Genomic DNA, 14,418 nt, shown 5'->3' with positions numbered 1-14,418 from the left:
CAGTGGACAACTCAAAACATATCTTTTTTCATATAGCCTGTAACTAGCAGCTGTGTGTTGTAATATTTCTATAGAATCTGTGTGGATGTGGTTGTATAACTGGTAAAACTCCCATTTCTACCTCCTCAAGTATTTTCTCCTTCCTCCAAACCTTTGTGTGTTTTTCATGGTTTTGTTTTTACTGCTGACTTGTATTTTGAACTGCATTCTGTTTACATGTGCTGAAATAATAAATAACGTTCATTTATACATAAATTAATGCTAACTTGTTCTATCTCTGCTCATTGTGTAAACAGGGAATTGTTTGCAAACATGTTTGCCTTTTCAATTGTATACAGGGACATGAGGTTTAGGCTACTGTTTTATAAATAAATACTATAAATCCTGGTTTGCTGCCACAGAGTGGCCACAAAGGGCACTGTGATAACAAATTCTTCACCATCGATGCATTGAACCAGGCAGCATTAAAGGGATAGTTCACCCGAAAAGGAAAATTGACTCTATATCTCGCCACTATGCTGATAGAGGGGTGGGTGAAGTGTTTGAGTCCACAAAACACTTTTGGAGTCTCAGGGGTGAACAATATTGTAGCCAAATCCGATACAATTCAAGTAAATGGTGACCTATTCTTCAGTCGTAAAAAACAACAGAAAAGAATTGTTGAAATTGAATGTTGGGCTTCCGGACACTTGGATGACACCACAGGAGCAGTATGGAGGCATGTTATGTTTTTTTCTGTAACTTCAATTGCATTGGATTTGGCTAAAATATTTAGAATCATATTTGTGTTTTTATAATCATCATTATCTCCTCTCTGTCTTTTTGTTACCTGACTGAGCAGGACACAGCTCCAGGGTTGACTAGTCGTGTGCAGGCTGGAGCTGGTGGAGGGATGTGGAAGTAGTTTGGCTCCTGTATGGACAAACACTGAGATGACATGAGTGGAAATGACAGTCCAGGTACAGAGTGAGTCTGTGTCACTGCGCGACACAAACTCAGCCTACCTGTTGATACACAAACTGTGTGTGTGTGTGTGTGTGTGTGCGTGTCAGAGCTCCAGCAGTGAGAGGGTTAACGGTGCTCCTGTGCGCGGAGCGGCTGCCGGAGCTTTAGTTGGGCTGTTGCGCTGCAGAGATCGTGGACGCGGCGGCGGCGGCGCACAGCAGCGCAACAAACCCCCGGACAAGTTCCCAGCAAAGCGGCTGCCACTACACTACGAAGCAGCCATGTCGGAGCGAGGGAGGGTCTCTGGATGGTGACAGCGCTCAGTGTCACTACTACTGAGCGTGCGTTTGTTTGTGTGTGTGCGTGTGTGAGGGCGCGAGAGTGGAAGAGAGGGAGCGAGAAGGCTGCTTCCCTGCGTGTGTGGATATCGCCTTCATGGACGGGCAACGGGGCTTTTACGAGATGGAGAACCCGGCAGAGAACCCCAGCAAGGCGGCGGAGTACCTGCAGGAGCTAAACAAGATCATCGAGACCCAGCAGGAGCTGCTGGAGAAGCAGCGGGTCCGGATCGAAGAGCTGGAGCTGCAGGTGACGGATCTTTGCAAGGAAAACGCCTGTCTGAAGGACCAGCACCAGCGGCACCTGGCCACCTGCAGGCTCCAGCAGGGGAACCACTCCAGCCTGGGAGCCATCAAGGAGAACGTGCTGCAGGAAAAGTAAGTTGTGTGTGCGTGTGTGTGCGCGTGTGCTGCGCGCTGTGGACGGACAGGACGCTGCCAAAGTTTATTGTGTCACCAGATTGTTTGCTCCAGGGCCGGAGAGGTCTCTGTGTTCATCATCCCCGTCAGGTGGAACCACGCAACCGAACCAAATGTCCACTTCTCTGTCACTTCTGTCACTGACATCTTCTGTTTTTACTGATCCGTGTAATTTATACATTGTCCGGGATTAAGCCAGGCTCACACGCAGGCTACGCACGCGTTCCACGGCTGTTGCGTAATGCGGATCCCGTTAAAAGGCGCACTGTAGAGACACCGTATAACATCACGAGTATTTGTCTGAAGGGGAGCTCGGGCTGTGTCAGAGCACCGGATCAGTGGGTGTGACTTTTATTATGACACGCGTGGAAATTGCGCGCTGTGCATGTGTTGTTGTCAGGAAACACGTTTACGCGCCTTTGGTTCTCTGCTTGGTCGAGTCTCACCATCTGCTTGGAAAACATCCACCAAGTTGTTGCCAGTGATTGATTTACGTGATGTACACTCGGTGTGTACAACAGCAGTTTGACTTTGACTTATTTCCCTCACCACCGTGGCTGGCTTTTAATTTGAAAAGACGCACTTGGCTTGGAGAAGTGCCCGGTGCTACTATAACAGCGACTCACAAATGTTCCATCAAGACTGCCAACACATAGAGGGTGGATTGAATGGTGAGACATGGGTGCACGCTGTGGGTATTGTAGACTAAAAACTGCAGTTTGTGGTGCGCGTAGGGAACTTAGTGCAGCCACATGGTTTGCACATTGTGGTGTTGTGTATTTATTTATTCACAACTCCAGGCTGCAGACTGCTTTTAAGAGGCTTTACACTTTCTTAGGTCACCACTTGCCACTACATGCACTATCTTATAAAATACTTTCATTTCTAATGCACACAGTGCCTGTTTCTGCAGCATTGTACAGATACAATCGCAGTATGAGGGATATTGATTATCTCTGATCCAGGTGTCAAACATTCTCTGCTCCCAGATTCTTTGATTAGAGGATTTGCTGCCTTATCTGCTGCTTTCTAAATATGTCTTTGGATTAAGACTGTTGGACGTACGACATTTTCATCATCATTTCATAGTATTTTCTTTTCATTTGAGGGACTCAGGTGTAGCACTAATCCCAATATTAATATATAGCCCTGGTCCAGCCGGATACAAATGATCAGGACACCAATGCCCAGAAGTAGAAGAACATTTCAGGGTTTGATCAGCTGATAAAATGTGCTCTGTGGCCAAGGGTTGAAAACACAGCCTTGCTGGATGTTAGGAAATCTACTATCTGCGAAAACAGGCTTCAGGCGGCTGCAAACTAACACGAGAGACATTCAGACAGAAAAAGGTATTTTCCATTAAAGTCAATACAAACCATGTAAAATCAAAGATGGCAGCCACCGCTCTGCTACTGAGCAGTGAGCCTGTGGAGGAGACATCCTGGGTGTTCTTGCATGGTTTGTATTGACTTTAATGGAAAACCCTTCTCTGTTGGAATAATATTTATTTTTTTCACTTTGCTGTTGCGTGTGTTTATTTTACAGCTTGTAGGTCACTTAGAGGATTTTCTGCCATGCAGTGACTCTGTAGTTTCATATGACACATTTTATGACACCATATTTTATGAATGGATGTTTGACTGAAAAGTTTTAGTTCCAGGAGGAAGCCATGATAAGCATTTTACAGTCCTGGTTCAGAATGGGACATTGACATTAGCTGGGAGTAATGGTGAATTTAACAATTCCTTTCAGTAATCTGTTAATTGTTTTTTCTTCATTATTAGTATAATAAATATTAATTGTTGAGTATATAAAGAGTTTACCCATTCAAATTTCCCCAAACGAAAGGGGCAGTCTAGCATGGATGGATAATATGTTTTTTTTATGATGTTAAACAGAAAAGCAGTTTGTTTGATAAATGATATTAACAATTAACGCTCTATCAAAATGGTTGGCAGTTCATTTTCAGTCAATCAACTATCGCAGCTCTAATTTTGATAGAGAAGGTGTTCTTGGAAACCTAATTGGGAAACTGCTAAAAGGGAGAATGGCTTCAGAGTGAATTGAAAACCTATATAACGTTGCAGTCCAGTGATTTAGTGTTGTACTTAAATTGGGGGAGATGGAGTTCAAGATAATGTTCAAGAGATATATCCTGCCTCAGTGTGTGGATCAGGTACCAAGAGACTAGATTCTACCTTTCCCTTGATGTAGCTGGGCAGTATGTCAGGGTGTTTTCACACCTGAAAGTCCAGATCAAGGTCCGAACCAATGAGTATATTTTCGATAAATTTTACACATTAGATCTGGTCATCGTTTTAGTTTCACATAGGAATTTTGCAAGTTCGTCTGTCACACCTACGTCTTACCGTCATCATCTAAATGTGCTTCTCATGCTGTTCTCTCTTTCTCATCCTCTCAGAAAATAACTTTTCTGAGTTTCTACAGCAGTTCATTTTTAGTTCTTTTCAGGCTATTTTTCTTCTTCTCTTGTTTAACAGCTGATGAGCCTTTAATTGGTGGAGTCTGAACCGTCCCCAAAACGTGTTTTCACACTGCAAATGAACTAAACCACAGTTCAGTTTGATCCATGGCCCACTTTCAAACCTACCTTGTACCAAACAATGAAACTTTTTGACTTTTTTAAATTTAGTCCAAACCAAAATAACAGATGTGAAATGTGTCTGGACCGACAGACCAAAATGTAGTGAACCAAAAGAGATCGATAGGGGTCAAGCAAACCATGGATGTGGTTCGTTAGCAGTGTGAAAACCCTTTTGGGGATAGTTCGGACCTTCTGATCAATTGCAGTAAGTTGAGACGGCATTAAAAAAAGGAGAAAAGAAGAAGGCACATTATTGGTCTCTCCAGAAACAGAGTTTGCAATCTTCGCCTTTGACAGTATAATGTTTGAAAGATGAGTATGATTCTTTGACACATTTGCCGGACATTGGTGATGGTGGTAGCAATCAATCAAATTAATACAATAATAGAATCAAGTAGGTAGACCTAGCCAATGTTGGGGATGAAGACAGGAAGTGTGTATGTTATACAAAGTGGAGTAAATTGCACTTTGAAACCAAAACTAACCGGATCAAATGTAAACAATGTAACAAAGACATGAAACCTTACTTATGACATGGGTCTGAACTTTCAGGTGTTAAAATGCCCCGAATCGGACTAAACTTAAAGGTCTGATGGTCCAAGCAAGTAGTGTACATGTAAAGAAACCCTCAATCAGAGCCTCCTAGTGTGTTGAGTGGTGTTTTTATACAAACCCCAACACTGCAGTTTGTAATGCAGACGGCCTAAGCCGAGTTATCTTACATAACCCTGATGACATCACCAAGGGCCACAGTCAGCATTACATCAACCTAATGTTTTCAGTGATGATGAAAATGAACTTGACGTGTAAAATCAGTGGAATCACCGAACTTGATGTGCTCCATCAGAATAAGATATAAGAACCTTGGTAATCCAGAATTGCAATAAAACGGTCCTGTTTATTGATTTTCACATCGCCTGCAGTAAAACCAAAGATATCAGAGGAATAAACTGTGATATTTGACAAATTGATATAGTCTGTGCAAGTGCCATGGTAGCATCCCTAACTCGCTCTGTGCTCCTGCCTCCATGCCCGTCTGAGTATGAAATTGCATCTGTGGTGATGAATGATTAGCTCTAGAGTCAAACAGATATTTTGATGATCACAGCACAAGTTCAGATGCCACCAGTTACGCCGCCGCATCTGCTGAAAATATACCGCCTTCACTAAATTTACTTTTGCTCAGGAAAGCTGCTTCTGCAGCAATACCCTGCCGTTTATTTGTGCCGAGTGCAATACTGTCAGGCCTTTTAACCTATGACATCATTATCATATTTGCTCACTCATCATTTGTACAGGGCTATAAATAGTTATCAGTGCAGGGCAGGGGGTGGGTGCTCGTCTCTCAGGATTTTCCATCCTAGTGTTGCCTTTTTTTAAACCTGAGCGCAAAGAGCATGAGGATTTATTTTTGCTTTCCTCTTGCATGTGGTTAAAAGTCAAATATTTTTAGTTAAAATCACTTGCTCTGCACACGCACGCACGCACGCACGCACGCACGCACACACGCACACACAGTTGAGAGGAGTCCAGTCCCCGGTGGTCAGTCAGCAGTCGCGCCACGTCAGCTGTTCTTTTTATGCTGACCGCTGTCAGCATGTACGGTCCCAGCCTTGACTGGAAGGCCAATGGGGGAGCTCTGTCCCTCCCAGTTCCTCTGACACACACGCACACACATGAACGTTATGCATGATAGGTCACCCTGTTACTCCAGGTAATCAATGTGAGAGAGGGCTGCTTGGAGGTTTGAGCAGTATTTATGTGCAGATCGAGTGGGAGCATGTTGTTCCTACCACAGTCCACTTTATGAGCTAATCCATTGTTTACTTTGTGCTTCATGTGGCTCTTATCAAAGTCACACTGCATGTGTGTCCCCAACAATACAGGAAAAAGATTCCCTCAGTTGATGGTTTGAACACATTTGCAACACCAGTTTTCAGGTTTATTGAAGTGACAAACCAACATGGCCTGAAGATCTGGGTCAGTGAAATGAAATGGCTTTAATTTATGAATATAGGAAGTGCTGGATTAACAGGACAGATTAAGTGGCCAAGGGCAGGATGTTGCTGTTGGGCCCCTGTTGGATTCTGTAATTACAGAGTCCACAGCAGACTACACACGACGGCTTCATTTTATGCCCACTCAGAAACCCAGGGTAACACCACCTGACCTCAGGTTGTCTCTCAGTCATTAAGGTTGTGGGAAGTGATTCAAAGTTTGTTAGGGAGAATTTGCCTTGTGAGCACAATATGAAAGTAAATTATTACAGGTTCATGACTAGATTTTACCACAGGGCCCATGTGTGAAACAGGGCCACAGCACTAGTACACACTAGTATTATACCTCAGTAGTGCAGAGGGAATTTTTGGGGTGACAAGGTGAGGAGATGAGGTAGACTTTGGCCCAATCCCATTTCACCCCTTAGCCCTTCCCCTTGCGTTCACATGTAGGGGTAGGCTGTCCCAATACCTGTTGGGACGGAGGGGTAGGGCCAAGGCGTAGGGCTCTATACCCCTCAAAACTGAGATTTTTCCGTCCCTCACTTCAAACCTAGGTGTACCCAGAATGCCTTGCGAATCACCGGCAAGCTGGGAGAGAGACCAACAAATGTCCGATAATGATTGTAATATCTTAGTTTAATATAGTTCGGAAACGCTGATGGCCCCGTTTCAGTCTGAAAACTGCTGGGCTACAGTTCAATCTGAACGCACACAAACTAAGATGTTCTGAAACGATGACATAGACACTAACAATCGCTTGCTGATTGGGTCTTTTTGGTCCCGATGTGGTCTTTGCTGATTTGTCAGGCTCCTATCAAATGAATCCCCTGAAGAAAAAACCAGCTGGCCTTGGCTACCAGTGTAGAACGCAACATGGATAATCAGTTACAAGCATTGCTGACCCTGCCATCTTTGCTTGCAGCTGTTTTGCAGTAAAATTCTGCATTTAACAATGATACAGCTGCTTGCCTGTGTAGAAGACGAGCCATTATGCGATATAACCAGTTCTTGTTTAGACTGCCATGTTCACGCCCAGGTTACATGAGTGGTCAAATGACGTGTAATTTCAGGCATGAGAGTATGGAGAGGGATAAAAACCGATACAGAGCCAAGACGCTTGTGTGGATGGAGTTTATTTTAGTTTGAAAATGACGTTTTTAAATGCAAACGTAGTAGTATGGATGTAGCACAAGGGGACTGTAGTCACTAATCTCTCATGCATGGGCTCTCTATCTCATTATCTTCCACTCCGGTGAGTCTCAGTCAAGTATTTCGCCCACTGGTAAAATTTGGTATAACAGGTCTGCTCTGGATTATCATTATTGTTTATTATACACCCTGGTTTAGGATTCTCTCCATCACATTACATTCACTCATAGACACAAAGAATGATCCAATTCCAGCACTGTATGTCCCTCAGACACTGCATGAGCTGCTTTCTTTAAGAAAGGCCTCATCAGTTTGTCGTGTTTACATGTGAGTGTGTGGCACTGCAGGAAGCACTTGTAACACTTCACTGGGCAGCAGCTCAGAGTGTCAAAAAAAAGTGAACGTTGCCCGAAGACATATGAAAATTGTTTGGGAATTTAACAAAGTTTCAAGTTTGAGTAAGCACAGACAGTATTCCACAGCTGCTGTGGGCAGGCTGTGAAACATACACTGTTTGTGATGCATTTAAAGCCAAGGCAGAAATCCATTCCACACAGAGAACACTGTAGATTTTGAAGCCTGAGGGTGGCGTCGACATGCTGCCATTTGAATATAGAAGATGAGAAGAATAAATACACTTTCAAAAGGAGAATGCATTTTGGAATGAAATATTCATGATGGGTGTTTGAAGTAAAAGAGATGTGCTACCTTATATGATTCTGTCAGAGTTTGAACACTGACATATAACATCATGTACACTTGCTTTATGTTGTTCCTGTATTTTGATGTTTTATGCATGTAAACTTGCCAGAGGGTTAATACAAGTTACACATCAGAAGATGCAGAATGTGGTGATTTATTTACAATCTGCACTGGCTTTGAAAGGCACATACTAATGAGAAATTGATGTATGAAATAAATGGTTTCACAATGAACACACAACAGATCCAACAATCCACTATTATGTCAAATGAAAGCTGAGTAACACAGATCTGGTTCATGCATCTGCTTTTAATTATAAGGCTGTTTTTCCGGGTGTATCAAGCTTTTCTTATGAGATTGGTTTTGAGTTTGCCCCCTGTTGTGAGATCATGATGTGAGATTGAAAACTTAATTAATGTCCACATTAACAGGAAACATTTTCTTCACTCATAATGACTTTAATGTTGGTTTTAATGCCAGTCTGATATGATTTACAACAAAACACATTTTCACTATAATGACAATAGCAGCTGCGTAATGTTATTATATTATAATTATCTTGCAGCGACTGTGAAACCTCCACATTAGTCAGCAAATAATTTCCTTGTTTTATGAATCATGCCGTCTTGTTGGTTCTGGTTGGGGACGGCAAATGCATTTAAAATGCAGTTTTCTATATCGTGTTGAAAAGTGTGACTGATGTGGAGTAAGTGTTTAATGTTATTTACTGAATTATGCAGATACACATGCCCAAAAGAGCAGCTGAGCTGATCAAACATTTATTGAACATGGATGTAACTTTACATAAATGCTTCATTAAACCTGCTTCAAGAAGTTACCTTTCTCAAACACAATATAATAATAATTTATAATCATCCAACCAGGAGAAAGAAAGTGTAAAATACAACACAGTTTTTCACTAAAATACTTTACCTCCAAACATTTTCACCAATCTTCTTTAAATACAAACCTAGTGAAAATCCCAGTAACATAAAGCATATATAAAAAAACTCATAACATTTAATAATAACAAATGATTTGCATCTTGGACATAAATAAAAGCAGTTTGACAGAGTGTGCTAATAAAACTATTTCAAACAGTAACAACAACAAGACTTTGATTTAGCCATAAATGAAATAGTTTACTGTTTGAGTTCATGTAATCTATCAACAGGGTTGATTCAGACTACTACAAACCAGGTTTCATTTTTTTGGTGATTAGTATCATCACCCATTGCATTACAGGAACAATTAATTGAATCTGAATACTTCTGGAATAGATCCAGTATCCATATATATACTATATTGTTAGCTAATGAGCTTTTTGAGAAGGAATCTTACCCTTAAGTGTTTCTATAGATTTGAAGCTGAGGGCTCAGCCTCTTTATATTTATTTGCACAAATTGCACTGGACGTCAACAAACTTGTGTTGCACATTATAAGTTAAAGTGAAAGCAATACTTGCAGAAATTAAATCTATTATAGACACTGCTGCTTCTTAAACCTTCCATTTGGAATCACACTGTTCTTATACCACAAAGTACAACAGTTAGTTAATAACATAAATTGGTGAACATAAAAATTCTGGTTGCCCTCCTTATCCTTAAAGAAACAGCTTTATGAACAAGTTTAATTCATAAAGAAATTAAATACTACATAGAAATTAAAATATTGTCAACATACAGACAGTTTCTCCAACACCCCTGCAAAACGACGTGGTTCCCCCACAATAACCAGTGCAAAAATGGCTTCATTGTCGACCTGTGATGGTTATTTTTCATAGTTTTCATTGTGTTGTTTTCATAGTTCTTAAAATGTTTAATATTCATAATTTCGATTCATGCCAAACTCAGGGCTACATTATCTGCCTTTAGTATAACACACCCAAATCTTCAACACTCTTTAAGTTTAATGTTTAATCAGTGGAGTATCCTGTTCATGCCCTCCTTACATTGATCAGTATATGAGGTATAAGTACCAACACTGCTGACTGAAGTGTATTAGTGTGTGTTGTGTCCTGGTTTGTGACTCGTCAGCACTTCTTTATTGGCAGTTACATGGCAGGCTGAGGTGAGAGGAGCTGGATTTAGCATGTATTGATAATTTTAAAATATGTGGTCACATTTGGAAACACTTAAGTGAAGCGTCCCTGTGTCTGAATTAAATCTATATTAATTTATAAACATTTTGTGACCTTTCTGTTAAAATTTTAAATATGATTCCTCTGAGAACGGACCACTGGCTCTGTGCTAAAATACGCTCATCAATAAGCTTGTGGCAGTGTGGGGAGCATAGAGTATCTTTTACTGGAGCAGACTGTTACAAATTATATACATGTTTGACTCCCTGCCAAAAAGCAAGATTAAAAGTGTTTGGATTTACATTGTTAGAGACAGAGTTTCTCTCCCAGCCATTGTATGTATTGTGTGCATCTATAAGGCCCAACCAATGCAGAATGCTGAATGTTCCCTTGAGTCAGCAGGTTTCCCACATTGCTTTTGTCAAAGGTCTGTAATAAACCTGAGCTTGTCCTTATATTGTTTGAGCAGTAGTTTCCATGACAGAGATAAACTTGATGAACTTGGCCTCTCTCAGCCACCTGCACTTCCACATTTTTGTTTTTCTTTATCTTCATCTTTTTCTATGCAGAGTAGAAATGCACAGAATAGGGCTGCAGCTAATAATTATCCTCACTGTCGATAAATGTGCGGATTATTTTCTCAATTGTTTTGTCAATAATGGGTCAGAACATTTTGAAACATGCTCATAATTTCCCTCGGTGTCCAAGGTGGCGTTTATCTGACGATTAGTCCAAAACCCAGAGATATCCAGCCTAATATCTGACACTGTCAAGTAACTGGAGTGGAAATAAAAGCCGTCTGCAGCTGCTGTCGTCTGGGAAGGAGCAGGCTCCAAACTTTTCAGATCCATTAGTATTCCATTACCTTCAACATCTCTGTATTGTTGGTGATGCCTTATCAGACAGTGTTAGTAAATATTGTTCACCATTTTTGGAACCAGTTCTGAAAAGCTCTGCAGACAAAGTACAGATGAATTTAGCTTTTAATGCCAAATGGTTGAGTAACTTTTGAATCAGGCTCAAGTTCTGCCATATTGTGTTTGACACAATGTTTAATGCAGAAGCGTCATGGTGCCTGATCAATCACCTGAATGATCAACCATCACACTCTCAGGTGATCGGTAGGATTTCTGTCAGGCCAGAAAGTTTTGGCCAGTTGATTTTGCAATGTGAGCAGTTCCACAGTCCAATTTTCCACATGGCTACATTTCTATGCTCTGTACTGAGCTTTCTTTACTGTCATTGAGGAAGTATTTACATGTTATGATTAAAACTGTAGCTGTGATATAAAACTGAACTGCAGAACAGTCTGTGTCTTTCAGTTATCTGCAGGTAAGCTTGATTATAACTTTATTTTTTTCAATACCGGAGCTAAATCAACACTTTTATAATGTTTCCGGTGCCTAAACGGTGGCAGATGGTAAGAGCGGCTTTTTTTATTGCTCAGGCAAATTGGAATTTTAAATGAAAAATTTTAACCTTCAAACTTTTTAAAGTATTGATTTAAACGTACAACTATAAATAAGTGCAAAACTCTCAACAAATTTACATAACAAAATCACAAAATACATAAAACCTAACCATAACAAAAATAATTAACACAAAATAACAGTTTCAGTGCTTAATACAGCAAAATACTCCAAACTCTTCAAGACGTTTCTCCTCATCACCCAAACACAAAACACATTGTTGTCGTGTTCCTCCCTTTACACTGTATTGTTCTAAAGTTTCAAGCACCAACACCTGCGTTGTGCTTCGGTCTGGTGGTTACTGCACATATAGAAACTGTTGCCTGATTGGCACAGGATTTTGGTACCGAACCCTATCTGCAGCTGCATATTCTTCTTTTATTCTTCTCACTCTCAGCAAAATGTATTATTGTAGAATTACACAATGCTGCTTTGGTCTTTTTCAGTCAACATTAATGAGAATGTGGGTGTCTTGTTTGAATAACCTTTATTGTGATTGTCACTGGACAAAGCCAAATGGGGGTTGCTAGGAGAAGGGTCCCTAAAGTAATCAGTGGTCTGTCTGTCAAGTATAGAAAACCATACAAAAAAAAAAATATACAAAACAGTCAGACATGGCAAATATAGCCTCTGTGGACAATAGCCTCAAAAAAATATGTTTAAATGACGCCCGCTGCTAGATGCAGCCGTGTCACCCACAAGTTCCACAGCATGTCTGTAAGCTACACTGAAATACCATCTTTTGGAGTTACCAGGGGGTTAGTTGATGTGTATGGTTTTTTATCCTATTGTATCAAATTCTTACAAATGATTTTGAATGTACAAAACCTTCACACATTATGATTTAAGCACCACTGTTACTTATTTATCTCCACATGTCTTGCTTTGAACCATCATACATTGTGTTCTTTATCAGTAGTGGTCTTCACCCAGCCAGATGACCTCAGGTGAGCTCCTCTTGGCACCGTTCTCTGAGAGCAGATGATAACATTTTTCTCTAGGATTTTATCAGATGTGTCAATGGAGGCCATGTATCATTGGGCTGGAGTCATTTCTCTGCCAGCTACAGGACCTGTCTTTAAAACTGGCCTGATCGCTGCTCATCCATTATATCACAGTGGACCCAAAGGCTCATTGTTGAACAAGCTGGAATTGCAATTCCGTCTGCCGCCTTGTCAGTCATCATGGATGTGGGTGTGGGCCACTGTGCACGTTGGTTCATGTTAGAGTTTGCACAGTTATTCCAGTGGGATGAATGAAAGTCAAAAGTGCCAGTTGGGATTCACGGTTCCCTGAATCATCTGTTTAGTCATTAACATCTTAAATGCTGCAGGGGATAGTTTGTGGAGGACATGATAAACACTAGGGAGGAAATTCACTTCTATATGATGATGAATGAATCTTGAGGCTTTAACACGAACATAAGCAGAGTTGTCCTTCTTCCTTCTCCATTCTCCTGAGAGGGACACAAGTACTTTTGTTTTACAGTGTTGTCACTACACCAACTTTTCTTGTGGACCTCACTGAGTCTGATTGCAGTAGAATTATATGGTGACTTTTGGTTTACTTATGGTTACTTAAAATTGCAATTGTGATTCATTCCTCAACCACATTTTTTTAGCAGGGAGAGCTGCTGCATCAGATCAAATGCTCCTAATGTCTTATAAAATCACATCAACAAATGACCTTTATTACACCACGTGATTAACAGAATACCACATGCAGGAGGGAGAGGCGAGAGAGCTACTTGGAAAAGTTGAAAACGTTTGTACTATCTGGTATTAACTTGGGATCTAGGTATGGTTATCTTAGCTGTATAAGAAAAAAATCCCTCCATCCAATTGTAAACGGATGCAAATACTTTCCTTTTAGGAAAAACAAGTAGAGTCCATACAGCAGCATCGCTTAAGGATACTCCTGAGTGCCCGCTACGGTGGCAGGTAGCTGAGGTATTGGTACCATTGGCACTTATTATAAGGTAGTGACGCTACAAACAGTAGCCCATTGATGCTTTAACTGTCTTCATCAGTCACATGATGCACAGGTTGCATGGTGGGGAAGTAATGCGGTGGTTAGCACTGTCGCCTCACAGTCTCACAGCAAGAGCCAGGATCCTTTGATGTTCTCCATTGAGCGTCAGTGTGAATGTGAGTAGGAATGGTTGTTTGTCTCTATATGTCAGCCCTGCTATACGCTGGTTACCTGTCAACGTTTTACCCTGCCTTACACCTAATGTCAGCTGGGCTTAGCTCCAGCCCTGCCTGGAACCCTCAAGTAAGTGGTGTAGATCAGTGATTCTCAACTGGTGGGTCGGGACCCAAAAGTGGGTCGTGGACCCGTTTTCAGTGGGTCGCGGGCCTTTGCCTGGGCAAAAAAAAATGTGCAGAAAGAAATCCTGTGTTTTTATTTTGAAGGGATTTTTACACAGGAGTGCCGTCTATTCACACTCCTTACTTAAGTTACTTAAGTACTTACTTAAGTTACTGAATTGTTATGTATGTTGTATTACCTTGTGTCCTTAAGATGCACTTTTTGGTTTTTAATTAAAATGCAGCTGAATGAGTGTAAAAGGGAATATTCCCCTCTCTAGCATCACCACTTGCTGGTCGTTTTGGTTTATCATTAAACTTGTTTCTTTGTGTTGGCATACTGTGATATTCTGTACTATCTCAGGTTCAAACTGCACCATCTTTTCATTAAATAAATTTGA

The 14,418-nt window shown here is 41.0% G+C and overlaps 1 protein-coding gene across 3 annotated transcripts in view; it reads left to right on the top strand.

The window, feature by feature from the left end:
* The first annotated feature begins 962 nt into the window (after positions 1-962).
* iqsec1b (IQ motif and Sec7 domain ArfGEF 1b) overlaps positions 963-14,418 on the top strand; it is a 201,252-nt gene continuing 187,796 nt past the window's right edge. For 2 of the 3 annotated variants that reach the window (XM_035152731.2, XM_035152730.2), the window contains exon 1: positions 963-1,661. In XM_035152731.2, the coding sequence (XP_035008622.2) occupies positions 1,381-1,661 (281 nt within the window). In that variant the 5' untranslated portion in view covers positions 963-1,380. The remainder of the gene's footprint in view (positions 1,662-14,418) is intronic. The other variant, XM_047339400.1, reaches the window with a different exon arrangement.

This window comes from Hippoglossus stenolepis, chromosome 3 (assembly GCF_022539355.2).
Source record: "Hippoglossus stenolepis isolate QCI-W04-F060 chromosome 3, HSTE1.2, whole genome shotgun sequence".
NCBI lineage: Eukaryota > Metazoa > Chordata > Actinopteri > Pleuronectiformes > Pleuronectidae > Hippoglossus > Hippoglossus stenolepis.
This window is presented reverse-complemented; position numbering and strand designations above follow the sequence as displayed.